The sequence below is a fragment of the Chrysochloris asiatica genome, unplaced genomic scaffold, assembly GCF_000296735.1.
Source record: "Chrysochloris asiatica unplaced genomic scaffold, ChrAsi1.0 scaffold00009, whole genome shotgun sequence".
NCBI lineage: Eukaryota > Metazoa > Chordata > Mammalia > Afrosoricida > Chrysochloridae > Chrysochloris > Chrysochloris asiatica.
Window position 1 is genome coordinate 29,593,280 of NW_006408527.1, and position 13,220 is coordinate 29,606,499.

The 13,220-nt window shown below is 37.7% G+C and overlaps 2 protein-coding genes across 2 annotated transcripts in view; both read right to left on the minus strand.

The window, feature by feature from the left end:
* The window catches only part of LOC102824771 (complement factor H-like), a 522,059-nt gene that overhangs the window by 347,955 nt on the left and 160,884 nt on the right, over positions 1 to 13,220 (minus strand). The window lies entirely within an intron of this gene.
* CFHR5 (complement factor H-related 5) overlaps positions 1 to 13,220 on the minus strand; it is a 138,205-nt gene that overhangs the window by 3,177 nt on the left and 121,808 nt on the right. Inside the window, exon 8 of the mRNA XM_006834190.1 lies at positions 598 to 717. Within this exon, the coding sequence (XP_006834253.1) occupies positions 598 to 717 (120 nt within the window). The remainder of the gene's footprint in view (positions 1 to 597; positions 718 to 13,220) is intronic.

Sequence of the window (13,220 nt, forward strand, 5' to 3'; positions counted from 1 at the left end):
TGATTTCTATATTATATATTTCTATCTTCTAATATAATTTTTATCTTATTTATTATTTCTATATTATATGGACTCCTGGTATTTAGAATTAGCACTGGACTGCTAACCACAAGATCAATGGTTCAAATTTAACCAATCCTTAGAATCCTAGACTGGGTCTCTAAGCATCAGAACCAACTTGATAGCACTGAATAACAGCAACATCAACATATATTATTTCTATTCTGTATATGATTTTTATACTATAGTTAATATCTCTACATTTTATACATGATTTCTATATTATATATTCCTAAATTATACATGTTTTATACTATTTATTATATTACATAAACATTCTATATATGTTTCGTTTCTATGTTCTACATGTATAATTCCCAAAGTATTTAATCCTTAAAAAAAGTATTTTATCCTTAAAAATGGAACTATGTCAGACCTATCCCTTACCTTCTCACTCTCTAAAATCACATAATCAAGTTGGAGTAATCATTTTTAAAACTATCATCAAAAAACTAAACTTAGTAAACTACTTACTAATGCATACAGGTTGAGTTGACCATCCACTTTCCCAGCACGTAATGAATCCTGATGCTTTACCATCTGCTGTTACATATCCTGGTTTACATTTATATTGTGTTCTTTTACTTACAGGATATGTAAACTCAGATTCAGAAATAAAGCCATTATCAATGTGTATATCTGATTTTGAGCATGTTTCTAGAGGGAAACGTCACAAGAAAAATATAAACATACATTCAGTAAACTTATTTATCCAGAATCAAATAAAATGACAATATGATAAAATAATAAGTCATTTACAAATGAGTCTGAAGTAACTTTAATTATCTGGGTTCTTGTGTCACAGAAAATAAACTATATTTCACAAGATATTATATCAAGAAGCTTTATTCATTTTTTTTTTTTTTTAACAGAATGCTTTCAGCAAACACTATACGATAAAGCATTGGACTGCAAAGTCGGTTTGAACTGCAACATTGGTGATTAAACTCCACCAGCAGCTCCTTGTAAACCCTATACAAGATTGCCAAGAGTCAGAACCAAGTCGACAGTAGTTAACAACAACAGGAAACAGCCAGTTGTTGATATAACTCTAGGCAAGCTGTAGGATTTCAGATCCACTAGACAATCAGATTTCTAATAATGTCTGAGCAGGGATTATGAGTCCTGCACCATGCATAGATTGGCAGTTGCCATAGCATTGACTCTGATAGAATAAAACATTGTCCAGTTCTGTATCACCATCATGATCAACAGAATGTTCAAGTCCTTCTTGTAGCTATTGACTGATCCCTCCTGATGAAGTTCCTAAAGCAAGTGACTCAGACACTGTTCTGTTGCGATCCATAGATTTTCACTGAATCATTTTCAGAAGTAGATGACCAAGCCTTTCTTCCTAATCCATTTTAGTCTAGAATATCTGCTAAAACCTGTCCCTGCTGGCATTTGAAATATTGGTGCCATAACTTTCAGCATCATAACAAAATGCCAGCTACCACAGGCAGTGGTACTTTAGAAAAACTTTTCACACTAAATACCTGTGTTAGAAAAGAAAAAGTGTTTCATATCAATAGCTTCAAATTCTACATTAAGCATTGGGAAAAAAATCAGACATTAAGCCCAAACAATATAGTAGCATGCAAAAGAGATCATAGTAAGAATTGGCAAACTGAAAAATAACAGAAAAACATTAAGACACTTAATAAAACAAAAAGCTTAGGTGAACAAAGTTGCAAAACTTTAAAACTACTGAATGATCAGGAAAAAAAGCAAAAACAAAAACTACACATATCAACAATGAGATAAATGGTTTCACTGCTACAGTGTTTTCTTGGTATTTAAATGATAATAATAAGTTTTATGAACAATGTTATGCCAATAAACTCATCAACTTAAATGAATTTTCAAATTTTTGGCCACCACAGCCTACTAAAGCTCAGTCAAGAAAGAAAAGATAACATGCATATATTTATCTGTATTAAGTTGAATGTGTAGTTTGGGGGGGGGGGGGAAGACCTTTCCTCAAAAGGAAAGTTCAAGACAGAAGCTTCCCTAGTAAATTCTATCAAATATTTAAGAAAGAAATAATTATAATTCTACATACACTTATCCATAAAACTGAAATGGGTGAAGGAATGTTTGCCTTTCCATTCTATGAGGCTAACATTACCCTATTAACAAAAACAAACAAAGACATTAGAAATACTAAAATAGAGTAGACCAATATCCATCATGAACAAAAATATAAAATGCCTTAATAGAATTTTAGCAATTGAATAAAAATTCTATAAAAATGATAATATATTATATTCAAATGTGTTATCAAAGGATACAGGGACTGTCTAGCATTAGAAAATATGCCAATGTCATCATATTGGCAAGTTAATAAGGGAAAACATAGACATCCCAATGGTAAAGGTCTGGGTATGTTTATCCTAAGATCAGCAATAGTACATGGAAGGTTCTAATCCACTTCCATCTGATATTTAACTGGAGGTTCTGATCAGTAAAATGACCCAATAAGAAGATATAAAAGCCACCTAGATTGGAAAAGACGTAAAAATGTTTTTATTTACACTTGCCATAATTGTCTATATAGAAAATCCAATGAATTAGTAAGTGAGCTTAGCAAGGTTGCAAGATATTATGAGGTCTACAAACATAAAAAATGCTATTTTTTTCTATAATCTTGCAATGAACCATCAGAAATGGAAATTAAGGAAAACAATATTGTGTCATTGGCATAAAATCATGAAATATTTGGGAAAAATATAATAAAATATATGCCCGATATGTATACCAAAAATTAGAAAATATTGCTGAGAAAAACAAAAAAAATATTTTAAAAAATGAAGATATACAATGTATTCATGGGTCAGAACCACCTCTCATCTGTCAGTTTGTCATACTGTGATGGCTTGTGTTGCTGTGATGCTAGAGACTATGCCACCACGATTTAAATACCAGCAGGATGACCCATGGTAGACAGGTTTCAGCTGAGCTTCCAGACAAAGACAGACTAGAAAGAAGGAGATGACGACTACTTCTGAATATTTAGCCACTGGAAACCTATGAATAGCAATATAACATTGTCAGAGAATATCAGAATACAGAATATTGAAACATGATGAATAGCACCTGAATACTGTCAGATGTAGTGCTGGAAAATGAGCCCCTCAGGTTGGAAGGCACTCAAAATATAACTGGTGAAGCTTGTAAGAGGCTGAAGAAGTAAGAATATAATAATCTTATTTTTATAATTACAAGTGTCCATATAGATGAATCTGTTTGCAAAAGTCTCTTTTGTCTGAAGGTGAATAGTACTTATGGTAAGAAACTGATATATATGTCTAACCAGCTGGAAGTGGAGATAACTCAAAAACAATGGTAGGGATTTCGTCAAGAGAGTCATAAGAAATGAAATTAAAAGAGATTATAATTCCCTTTATCATGACTTAAATGGAAAATAAAATTTTCTTAGGTGCTCTTTACTACCAAGGCCCTAACATAAACAAGAGAAAAATGCACCTAGAGGACAAACAAAATGATGAATCTGGTAGAAGCACAGTGAGGAGCTCCGTCAGCAACAACACAGAATACCAGATCAAGCAGGCTCATGGGATGGTCCCAGAAGTCTGAACTACATATAAAGGAATCTTTAGAAGGTTGGAAGGCTTACAACTAGGGAAATTTGTAGCAGAAGCAAAAAATCCATTGCTTTCTAATTCATGATGCTCAGCTGCTACTGGAGCCACCAACTTGGACGACACTGAGCAGGGGAAGGATTTGAGGAGCCATGGATGCCTGAAAGAACCACAGATAAAGTTGTAGACATTCTTTGTTTTGTTTTGTTTTTGTATCTGTTCATTGGTCTCTCGCTGTCTGTGCACCTCCATTCTGGTGACTAGAGGGAATACCTTAGTGAGTGGACATCCCACCGTTAACCCCCAGAGGGTTCTATTATGCATGCACACAGATCTCCTCAAAATTTAAAGTGACAGTCTCCACTTAAACTCAAACAGCAGTGCAAAATGGCCACAATTGACCCTGAACTGTTTATCACTAGGAAAAAGGCCTGAACAGAAATTGTGGAGTGGGACACACAGACTGAAAGAAAGAAATAAGCTGAAAATTAAATCCTGAGTTATGACACAATGACCAACAGTGGCATCTTGAAATTTCTCAGGAAGAAAAGTGAAAAGGGAAGCCCATATCCTGATCACATCTACCTGGAGGCAATCAGCATGAAAAATAACAAAATACACACCCATCTAAGTAGTAAGGGTATAGATAACTCCTGAATATATCCCCCAAACAGAAACAGATGACCACATCAACATACGTCCATAAAGAAGATAAAGTGACTGAGGAAAATGAGCTGGAAGTAGACCTACACTCCATACTGGAAGATGGGCAGGCTTTGGAAATGCCTGAGAAGGAATTCAGAAAAATGATAAAAGGTATCAAAAAACTATACAATGGAGTAGAGAAAAATAAGGAAGAAGTCAGGAAAGCACTACAGGAACAAGCAAATAAGAGAGATACAGCATTGGAAACAATTCAAAACCTACAGACAGAGGTCCAACTGATTAATAATAGAATATCAAAAATGGACAAAACACTGAAAGGGCAAAGGAATAGAATTGAAAAGATAGAAGCCAGAACTAGTGAGCTAAAAGATAAATCTCTCAATGCTACTAAGATAGAAGAGCAAGCCAAAAAAAAAAAGATAAAAACATTTGAAGAAGGCTCAAGATTCATATTTACAACATGAAGAGGAATAACTTAAGAATTATCGGCATTCTGGAACAGGAAAATCACACAAGCCACAGAGGAAATAGTGGAAGAGCTTTTGGAAGAAAATTTTCCTAACATACTGAAAAGCGAAAAGATAAGCATTCAAGAAGCTCAAACAACCCTAGGAAGGACAGACCCTAAAAGAAAATCACTAAGACATATAATAACCAAGCTCTCCAAAACCAAAGATAAGGACAGAATCCTGAAAGCAGCTAGGGAAAAGAGAAGTCTAACATACAAAAGCAAGCAAATCAAATTAAGCTCAGACCTCAAAACAGAAACCATGCAGTCAAGGCAATGGGAAGACATCTATAAAACTGTGAAAGAAAAAAAATAAAACAAAAAACTGCCAACCAAGAATCCTCTACCCAGCAAAGCTGTCAGTCAAACATGATGGTGTAATCAAACCATTCCAGGATAAACAGAAGCTAAGGGATTTTGACAAAGCCAACCCTGCTATGAAAAACATCTTAATGGAAGTTCTGTGGACTGAGAACCAAAAAGAACAGACAACAACCAGAGAATGACGTACGTGGCAGCATCACCCTGAACTCAGTCAACAAATGGAAGAATCAAGAACAGAATAAAATAATAACAGAGGGTCTGGGTGGTCAGTCTATGATCAAAACAATTACAGTGTGAAAGAAAGTAAACAGAAAGGAACAGAGATCCAGGTAGTGAGAAGGTTAGGTAGATTACAGGATAAAATAGACTATCTTAAATGGAGGGAGAAGAGTTAATGGAATATAAGGTAACTACAACAGTGGGGATGGGGAGGGGAATTTAGTTCTGGTGTTGGGGAGGACAATACAAGAAGGAGGAGGAGGTGGAAGAACAAGATAGATAAGGAAGGCTGAGACAGGTTTGCATGGCCTAAGTGGCACAGAGGTAAATAGTGATGCATGCTCAACCTTGGAACAACAGGGCTCTGTGATACAGGGAACTAGACATAGTTTGAAGAGGGAAAATAATACTAAAATGCTTGACTGTCTTATGAATATTGGTTTCCCGTTGCCTACTATTGTAAAATAGACACTTGAGCGGGATAGAAAGGAATGTTGGCAAACATGGTTACACAAAAGTTGTAAACCCGTCTTTGGCCCATAACTGATTAGAATATCTAAAAGAGGTTCTAGAACTTGCCCAGTGAAATAGACCTCTTGCAAAACCTTTGCAGAATATAGGACTTTAGGTGGAATCCTGAGTCTCATCTAGAACCTTATGAGGTGGGACATTCCCACTGGCAAGGACAAGCAGACCAGCCTGGAACAGCTAGAGCAAAAGAAGATACATCTTCGAAGAAGGATCAGCAGGAACAACCCAAAACAAAAAGTCAGCATGACTGGCTACTAGAAGAATAAGCAAGCTGTTTGCCAAGAAGCCATCAACAAGCAATCAAGTTCATTCAGGACAAACTCCCCTCTAAGACTGAAACTCAAAGAGAACACATGAACAGGCATGTAACCTTGCTGGTGACATCAGTCTATTGGTGAGTGGAATAGGGGGAAATGCAGCAATGAAGAAATGGACTGTTCAACCACATTCCATTGACTCCTGTTGACCTGGAGATGAGAGAGAGAAAAGGAAGGGCTGGTTGTTCCAAAGTGTGGTGAGACTTGGAGACACTTGAGCCCATGGACAAGGACAGAGCCACAGAGGGCTTGAGCTGAGAGTGAAACATCCAGCTGATATGAAGTGAGGGAAGATGCACAAGAACACCCAAACTTGTAGATAGTACCCATTTGAACTAGCCTTGATATCTTGATAATCAGAACTCAACTAGAGGAAGATTACCAAAAAAATTTATATAAATATATTGATAAAGGAAACAAGGGTAAATTGCTACAATTTGATGAACCTGACCTATACTCATGCAGGTTGTTGTTGTTAAGTGTCATTGAGTCGGTTCCAACCCACACCCTGTATATGGTTTCCAAGGAGAAACAGGTGAGTTTGAACCACCAAACATGTAGTTCAAACAGCTTTGCAGTCTGGCACATTAACTCACAGTGCCACACCAGAATTCAACTCATGGACATAATAACTCTAAATACCAAGAGAGAGGGAAGGAGTCTTCATATCAAGTATCAATACTATCCCCTCTGTACACAGGGTAGTTAGGGATGGGCAATTTAGACATTGGCTGCCTAAAATGAGGGGGAGATAAAGGCATGAAGTGACTGGCTTACAAGGTTTCAAGAGGGAGTTCAGTTTAAGAGTGTGTGTTGGGAGAAAGAATCCCCACTATACAGTTTTCATCTTGTCTAGATGGGTGTGGTGAAAGGAGTTGGAGATAAGATTCATGTGATTCAATAGTGAATAATTATTATCATTACTAATTGCAACTGTCAGAATGGTAAAAGTAGAAGTTTTGTAACAAAAACAGGGGAGTGGTTAGTCTTACAATACAGAATCAGAGGACCCTAGGACCATCAAAGGAGAAGAGCACAAGCAAAGTATGGGACCTTATACAGAGAAGCAGAGATGCCAAAGATGGGGTCATCAATAGGGGGAACGGCTGAGGATTCTAGATTCATGGGAAGAGAGGGACTAAGAGCTGGTGGCCAGGAGGTAGACTTGCAGAATGTGCCCTTTAGAGGTGTAATATATGCCTGAGTGGTTTTTGTTTTTGTTTTTTGTAAATAGCTAAAATGAATAGAGAGAAATACTGTTAACTGATGGTACATGGAAGAGATTATAATCATTGTAATGAAACCAGGTGTATGATTTATAAAATGTAAAACTGATGGTCTGCCCTGTAAACTTTCCTCCAAGCCACAATAAAAACCTTAAAAAAAATGCACCCAGTAGTATAATTAATTATAACTGGTCATTGATTACACTTGAATAAGAATTTTCTAACCGAGGTAGGATAACCATGACTTAAGACGAATCCTAGGGGAGAAGACAAGATGATACGATAGTGACACACTAACAAATATGTCTCAAGACACATGGACAGCAGAAGACAAAACAGATGACTGAGAACACCTAAAGATCAGAATTATTGTGCATCAAAATATTTCACCAAAAGGTTAAAAAGAGAACCCACAGACTAAGCAAAACTTTTTGAAAATGGAATATCAGATAAGGCAGTAATATCTAAAATTTGTAGAACACTTCACCACCTCATCAAGGAAAATATAAGTAATTCAATTAAACAATGTGGGAAGGACATGCACAGAGGCATCACCAAACAAGACATTCAGGCACACAAGTAACATAGGTAGAAATGGCTGTGATCATTATCCATTAGAGACATGCACATCCTAACAGAAATGAGATTTCATCTTATACCAACATTAATAGCAAAGTTCAAAAAAACAAATGCTGTAGAGGGTATGAAGGTCTACAAACCTCATAATTTGCTAGTGGAACTGTAAAATGGTGTAACCACTGTGGATAATGGAATGGCACAATCTCAAAAAGTTGGAAATAGAAATAGTATATGACACAGCAATTCTTCTAATTGGTATGTATCCACAAGAAATAATAGCCATGACATAAATAGATATGCAAACACCCATATTCATTGCAGCACTCTTCACAATAGCCAGTGGATGGAAACAGCCTAAATGCCCCTCAAAAGAAGAATGAATGAGCAAACTTTGATACATACACACAGTGGAGTTCTACACATTGTTGAAGAATAATGATGTATCTGCAAACACTTCATAATATGGATGAACCTGGAGGAAATTAAGCTGAGTGAAGTTACTCAATCAAACAAAGAGCAGATATTGTAGGGAGGACTACTGTAAAAGTCAAGAAAAGGTATTCACGCTAAGAGACACATTCTTAAATGGTCTCAAAGTGTAGGAAGGATGGGAGAATAATTCACTGACTAGAGAGCAGACATGTTAACTCGAGTGACAGCAAAGACAATATGCAAGAGGGAAATTGCAGAAGAATGATGAAGACAGGTAAAAGACAAGAGTAGTGCAAGAGTTAATGGAATAGAGGTAAATGCTGTTACATGCACAATCCTAAAACAACAGTGATCTATGGGTACAAACACAGACTGAAAGGGTGTTAGAGAATATCCACAAATATATAAAGGGTTGACAGAGGATATTTGAACATGACCTTTTACCTTTGCTGCAAAAATATCTATGAATGTGGTGAAGCAAGCCAGGGTCAAAATTATTAAAACTTCCTATGTTGTTGCTGTTGTCAGGTGCCATCCAGTCGAAACCAACTCATAGCAACCCCATGCACAGCAGAACGAAACAATGTCTGATCCCGGGCCAGCCTCACTACAGCTACCACACTTGAGTCCATCAATGATGCCACCTGACCAATCCATCTCGTTTGGGGTCTTCCTCTTTTTCTCTGACCCTCCACCTTACCCAGCATGACATCCTTCTCCAGTGACTGTTCCCGCCAGACAATATGTCCAAAGTATGAGAGACGAAGCTTAGCCATTTTGGCCTCCAAAGAGCACTCTGGTTGCACTTCTTCCAAAACAGATCTATTGGTTCTTTTGGCAGTCCATGGCACTTTCAGTATTCTACTTCAACACCACAACTCAAAGGCATCAATTCTTCTATGATCTTCCTTATTCACTCACTGTCCAGCTTTCGCATCCGTATGAGGTTATTGAAAATACCATGGTTTGGGTCAGGCGCACTTTAGTCCTTCCTCAAGCTGACATCTCTACTCTTCAACACTTTAAAAAGTTCCTGTGCAGCAGATTTGCCCAATGTAGTACGTTGTCTGATCTCTTGACTGCTGCTTCTGCGAGTGTTGATAGTTGATATAAGAAGAATGAAGTCCTTGACAACTTCAATCTTTTCTCCATTGATTAGAATGTTGTTTATTAGTTCACTGGTGAGGATTTTTGTTTTCTTGACGTTGAGATGCAATCCATATTGAAGTCTGTGCTCTTTGATCTGCATAAGTAAATGTTTCAAGTCCTCTTCACTTTCAGCAAGCAAGGTTGTATCATCTGCATATTGCAGGTTGTTAATGAGTCTTCCTCCAATCCTGATGCCACGTTTTTCTTCATAGAATCCAGCTTCTCATATTATTTGCTCAGCATACAGGTTGAATAAGTATGGTGAAATAACACAACCTTGTCGCACACCTCTCCCAATTTTAAAACATTCAGTGTTCCCATGCTCTGTTCAAACAACTGCTTCTTGGTCCAGGTACAGATTTCTCAGAAGTACAATTAAGTGTTCTGGAATACTCATACTTCTCAATGTTGTCCATAGCTTGTCATGATCCACACAATCGAAAGCCTTTGCCTAGTCAATAAAGCATAGGTAAACATCCTTCTGGTATTCTCTGCTTTCAGCCAAGATCCATCAGACATCAGCAATGATATCTCTCATTCCACGGCCTCTTCTGAATCCAGCTTGAACCTCTGGAAGTTCTCTGTCAATGTATGATTGTAGCCATTTCTGTATTATCTTTAGCAAAACTTTACTCACATGGCATATCAAAGAGATTGTCTGATGATTTCCACATTCCGTTGGGTCACCTCTCTTTGGAATGGGTGAAAATATGGATGTCTTCCAATCAGTCAGCCAATACTTGTCTTCCAAATTTCTTGGCAGAGATAAGTGAGTGCCTCTTGTGCCACCTCACTTTCTTGAAAGATTTCAATTTTTATTCCATCAATTCCTGGTGGTTTGTTCTTTGCCAATTCTTTCATGCACGTTGGACTTCCTCCCTGAGTACCATTGGTTCTTGTTCATATGGTACCTCTGGAAATGGTTGCACATTAACCATTTCCTTTTGATACAATGACTCTGTGTATTCCTTCCATCTTTTCTTTATGCATTCTGCATTATTCAATAATTTTCCCAGAGAATCTTTCAATAACGAAAGTTGAGGCGTGAATTTTTTCCTATACATTATCAAAAACTTCCTATACATTATCAAAAACTTTGGGTGAATGAGTTGGTGGGCCTGGGGACTCAGGATCACAGTTTCAGGGGACACCATGATCAACTGGCATAACATTGTCCATAAAGACAGTGTTCTACATCCTACTTCAGTGAGTAGTGATTGGAATCTTAAAAGCTCAGGAGTGGCTATCCAAGGTACAACAAGGAAAGAAGAATGCAGAAGAAAGAAGAGTGATGAAAACTGAAGATACTTGGAATCAGTTAGTACTACGGACTAGTGAACTACAATAACACCAGTCTCCATGCCTCTGAGACTAGAAGAACCTGGTGATTCTCAGCTACCACTATCTACTATTCTGAAAGGGATCATATTAGAACAGGGGTGGTGCTTGTCTGACCCACGGTCTGTATAAAACCTCAAAATCATTTAGTCTGACACCTTCAAGGAAACTGCAGTCCCAGATATCACATTGGTGGTGGTGGTGGTAGTGTGTCATGGAGTAGGTTCTCATTCATAGCAACCTTGCATAGGGTTTCCGAGGCTGTAAATCTTTATGGGAGCAAAAAGCCTCATTTTAGTCCCTCAGAATGGCTGGTAGTTTTAAACTGCTAACGTTGAAGTTAGCAGCCCGACTCATAACTACTACACTACCAAAGCTCCATAGCCATCACATTAGGTATGAGTTGACTAAATGTTTGACCAAATATAGCGGGTTATATTTTAAACTGATAATTTTGTATGGCTCACAAATGATGTTACAAATTTTAGCAGACTAAAGGTTCCCCACCCCTGCATTATAAGGTCCTGGATAGAGTGGGAGAAGATGTGGAACAAAATTTAAAATTGTAAAAGACAACAGGGGAGAGATGGTGCTTGATGGTGACTAGGGTGGAGGTGCAATGAAGTTTGCCCTCAGCGATACCATGGAATACCAGGCAAAGCAGATCCAGGGCAGAGCTCGAAAACTCAAAACCACAGAGATAGGAATATTTAAAAGGTTTGAAGGCTTATAGCTAGTGGAACTTGTAGAAAAATAAAGAAATCATGTACTTTTGAATCTTCCCAGCACGGCAGCCCCAAGCCGACAACTTGGGTGAAACCAAATGGCAAAACCAAGCGGTAAAGCAGAGCAAAGGTAGACACTACACTTTGTCGGTTATGCTTTGTTCTGATCTTCTTTTTTTTTTGGGGGGGTGGGTAGGGGGGGTAGGATATCTGTTCTTTGCCAAGAATACCAGGCAAAGCAGATCCATGACAGAGCTCCAAAACTGAAAACCACAGAAAAAGGAATATTTAAATATTTAAACTGAATACCAGGCAAAGCAGATCCAGGACAGAGCTCCAAATCTGAAAACCACAGAAAAAGGAATATTTAAAAGGTGTGAAGAGCTCCAAAACTGAAAACCACAGAGATAGGAATATTTAAAAGGTGTGAAGGCTTATAGCTAGTGGAACTTGTAGCAAAATAAAGAAATCATGTACTTTTGAATCTTCACAGCTCAGCAACCTCAATCTGACAACTTGAGTTAAACAAATGTCAAGACCAAGTGGGAGAGCAGACACATCACAGAAAACGCCACAAGAACCTCAGAGCAAAGGTGACAATACACTTTGTGGGATTTCTTTAGTCTGATCTTCTTTTTTTTGGGGGGGGGGTCTCTGTTCTTTGCTTCCCCCCACCCCATTGTTTATCCATCTCCAATATGGTATCTACAGGGGGTGACTGAGGAAGTGGACACCCGCCACCAAACCACTGGTGGATTCATCTGTCACACATGCACATAGATACTCAGTCTAAGAGCTGGCCCTGAACTGTTTTTTGTTTGTTTTTTAAATATGGGAAATTACAGGACAGGGGTGTAGAGAGGGAAAGAGAGTATAAAAACAAAACAAGCCATAATTTAAATTAAATCCTGAGGTACAGTATGCCAGCCAACAGTGGCATCTTGAAATCTCTCAGGTAGCTTTGAAGGCACGAAGCTGAAGAGAGGACATTAAAGTCATACTTTTATTAGCCTACAGATTTTTTTTTTTTTTTAAACTCTCTCTCCTCTCCCTTTTCTGCGATTATAAACTACAGTATTCAGTCTAGTTTTGTCTTTTTGTTGTTGTTGTTGGTATTTATTTCTTTTTTTTTTTTGCTGATGCTGTTTTGCTGTTGTGTGCTCCCCCATCTACCTTTGGGGGACTCTTTCTCTCCCTATATTACCCAAGAAGAGACAGCAACAGCTGCCATATAGTCAAGCTACAACCACACTCTATAAAACACCAAAACCCAGGCAAGAACCAATACCAACTGCCATATACCAGGGAAACAGACAACATCAATAAAATTTACTCTGAGTTAAACAATCAGAAGAGTAAAAAGGGAAGCCCACATCCAGATCACATATACCTGGAAGTAATCTGAAAGCATAAAAAATACCAAAACACATACTCAATTAAGTATTAAAGCCACAGATAAACACTAAACATGTCCAAGAAGCAAAAGCAGATGACCATATCAACACATGTCCAGAAACAAGATAAAAATGTCTGAGACAAATGAC